The following is a 2874-nucleotide window of genomic DNA, read 5'->3' as shown; positions in this document are numbered from 1 at the left end:
TCGTGAGGGTGAGTCCTTTCGTCTTGGATCATCCCCAGCTCGTCGTGAGGGTGAGTCCTTTCGTCTTGGATCATCCCCAGCTCGTCGTGAGGGTGAGTCCCTTCGTCCTGGATCATCCCCAGCTCGTCGTAAGGGTGAGTCCTTTCGTCTTGGATCGTCCCCAGCTCGTCGTGAGGGTGAGTCCCTTCGTCCTGGATCATCCCCAGCTCGTCGTAAGGGTGAGTCCCTTCGTTTTGGATCATCCCCAGCTCATCGAGGAGGTCAGTCTCTACGAGCTGAATCGTCCCTAGTAGGGGTGAGTCTTGTCGTCCCGACTCGCCCCGAGTTATTTACTAGATACAGTACACCCAGTTCACAAATTTAGATTCTTCCAGCACTCAATGTATAAACCCTTACACTAAAAGAGTCGGACGGTATTCTAACACGTGTCTTTACCACTTTCCTTGGCGCTTTAGCTCCAGCATGTAGTGCAAAAATATCCGAGCTTTAACAAAGTTGACCCCAGGACCATAGTGCACACCATCCACACTCCTCACTCCTTTCGTCATATTGAAGGTATCAAAAAACGGGACACTGGACGCTCCCAGGAAGTCCTTCATATACACGTTGAAGGTTTCTGCGTGTTCATTGTCTGATGTAGGTACAACTCGTCTGTGGAACAGGCCAAAATAATGAAAACCTGACCATATCAGTCTGGGCCAGGTATTGTTCGCTCGTAAGGAGATCACCTCCAAGGCATACTTTGTCATTGCAAATTTGTTAAATTGTTGCCATACACCAGCACCGAAGAAGATGATAGATTTTGGTTTTCCCACAATCTGTTCCACGTCCTTTTTCATCTTAGGAATGTCCAAACTCTGTGGATAATGACGGAACAGCACAGTTACTGTCCCATTGCAGAGTGTCGGGGTGTAGTCAAGAAATCTCCGACAGTTGCGTGTGGGAAAGACATACATTCCAGAACATTTCTTCTTAACATCTGAAAACAAAATATTGTAAACATTCAATTAAACTGCATTGAAACAATACTGTGTCACTAAGAAATGAGGTTTATCCATCGAATAAAAAGCAACATTCGTTTGTGTATATATGCAATCTATAGTAACAATGAACAAACAATTTGATACATACCCTCAGGTGCATCTGGTCGAAGTCCGCCATATTGATTATCTCCCTTTAGTATGATGATGAGGGCTAGGAACACCATTCTGACAAGGGAATCCCCATAGAAGTGGTACGTGCCTCCCTGGAGCAGGTCACAGGCAGCTTTGGGGGTGAAGATTTCCACTTGACATCTAAGCATATAAAACCTATGTTTATTTCACAGAGGAACCTTCAGCGATTGAGTTTTACGCCTCTTGTAGCAATATTCCAGCAATATCATGGCGGGGACTCCAGAAATTACCATCACACTGTGAAGCAATCGTGAGCAATCGAACCCGGGATTCCATTATGACGAGCAGACGCTTTAACCATTAGGCTATCCCACCGCCCCATGAACCCATAACTTGGGGGAATATGTTCTTACCTAGATATCTGAACGCATGAACATATTCACTAGATTGTCGCCCCTGAAGATCCGAGCTAGAAATGATCTTCAGTATCCCATGCTTGTCATAATAGGCGACTAAAGGGATCGGGTGGTCAGGCCCGCTGACTTGGTTCACTAAACTAAACTCACTCACTGGATTGACTGTATGCATGACATAACACAGATGGGATGTTGCTGAGAGCGGCGCTAAACACTTCGTTAAGTCGTGAGTAGACTTTACCAGGACATTTGTTGCTGGCATATTGATTTCGATGGATCGGAACGTTTCCGCGATACTTAACCGCATAATTCATATTGTGAACTTGTAAAAAATATTAATAATGATAGTCAATTGTTAGTCGATGCAAAGGAAAGTTGAGAAACAGACATTTCATATTTCAATTTTCCATTTATATACTGTATATATTTTAGCAATAGTTTTACCTGGAATCTCTTGGAATCCATTTTGAATATTCAGCATGTATCTGTGGTCGAAGGTCATGGCAGTTCTTACAAGCACATTCTTTAACCGTTTTCATCTGACACTTGTTGTTATAGCAACAAGGGTTACCTCCCCTGGGGTTACACAATGCTCGGGTCCAGTCAGCCATTTTGTCTTTTGACTTCCATGGATAGTAGCCAAGGTTTCCGCATCTTCTATCCGTCAATTCGAATTTATCGCTTCCATTTAAAGCGTACAGGCCTTGTAGTAAAAATGCTTCAATCTCATCTTCCTCTTTCTTTGAGATATTCCGTGTTGCCCAGGAACCTGCCACCATATACTTTAGTACATCTGGACATGTTTGAGAAAGTGAGTGCGGCTTTATCCGCGGCTGATAAATCGTAATTGGTTGGTAAGATTTGTATACAATCACCAAGGCTCCAACAGAGAACAGCAAGAAGAGTTGGAATGTGATGCTGGAAGAAGTCTTCATGGTTCGGATTCTGAAAGAAATGAAAGAAAAGAGATTTATATTCCAATGCTATCCATGGATGAAAATAAACAACAAGTGTTAGTCCATCAATTCACATAAGTGATACATTGCAGGCATTTGTCTTCACGTTTGGCCTGAGGCATATTTCCCATGTTGCACCGGTTTTATCAACGCCTTTGTGGCTGAATAATGGTACATATTTTACCGTCTTTGTTTCAGTTTCCTGTGATATAGCTGACGGGGTCTACCCACTTACCGAACTCTTATTGTTTCCGTAGAAGAAATCACTGGGGCGTGATAATCCCCTTTAATGCCTTATTTAGTTATGTCACAGCCAAAGCAGGGGTAACGCATTCGCCCTGCACAGTCACTGACCCGTAACTGTTTATCTCTTTTAATCCCCCCAGT

General features: G+C 43.5%; 1 protein-coding gene across 1 annotated transcript; it reads right to left on the bottom strand.

Annotated features, from left to right (window-relative positions):
* Positions 1-431: 431 nt before the first annotated feature.
* Positions 432-2323, bottom strand: LOC124271486. The gene is made up of 4 exons (XM_046706639.1): positions 1976-2323; positions 1132-1295; positions 742-979; positions 432-651 (listed from the first exon to the last, which is right to left on the bottom strand). The coding sequence occupies exons 1-4, from the start codon at positions 2308-2310 to the stop codon at positions 432-434; spliced, it is 957 nt and encodes a 318-aa protein (XP_046562595.1). The 5' UTR covers positions 2311-2323.
* Between the last annotated feature and the right edge of the window lie 551 nt (positions 2324-2874).

Source organism: Haliotis rubra, unplaced genomic scaffold (assembly GCF_003918875.1).
Source record: "Haliotis rubra isolate DU_JTF1 unplaced genomic scaffold, ASM391887v1 Scf1603, whole genome shotgun sequence".
Lineage (NCBI taxonomy): Eukaryota > Metazoa > Mollusca > Gastropoda > Lepetellida > Haliotidae > Haliotis > Haliotis rubra.
The sequence above is the reverse complement of the archived record's forward strand: the minus strand, read 5'-3'. Positions and strand labels throughout refer to the sequence as shown.

Bases quoted from the DNA above. Each gene is read 5' to 3' on its own strand.
- LOC124271486 (XM_046706639.1), bottom strand. From the start codon at position 2,310: ATGGTGGCAGGTTCCTGGGCAACACGGAATATCTCAAAGAAAGAGGAA. The intron at 1,296-1,975 runs GTAAAACTATTG...TTATATGCTTAG, and splicing joins TGGATTCCAAGAGATTCCAG to ATGTCAAGTGGAAATCTTCA. The intron at 652-741 runs GTATGCCTTGGA...CCTGTTCCACAG, and splicing joins AACAAATTTGCAATGACAAA to ACGAGTTGTACCTACATCAG.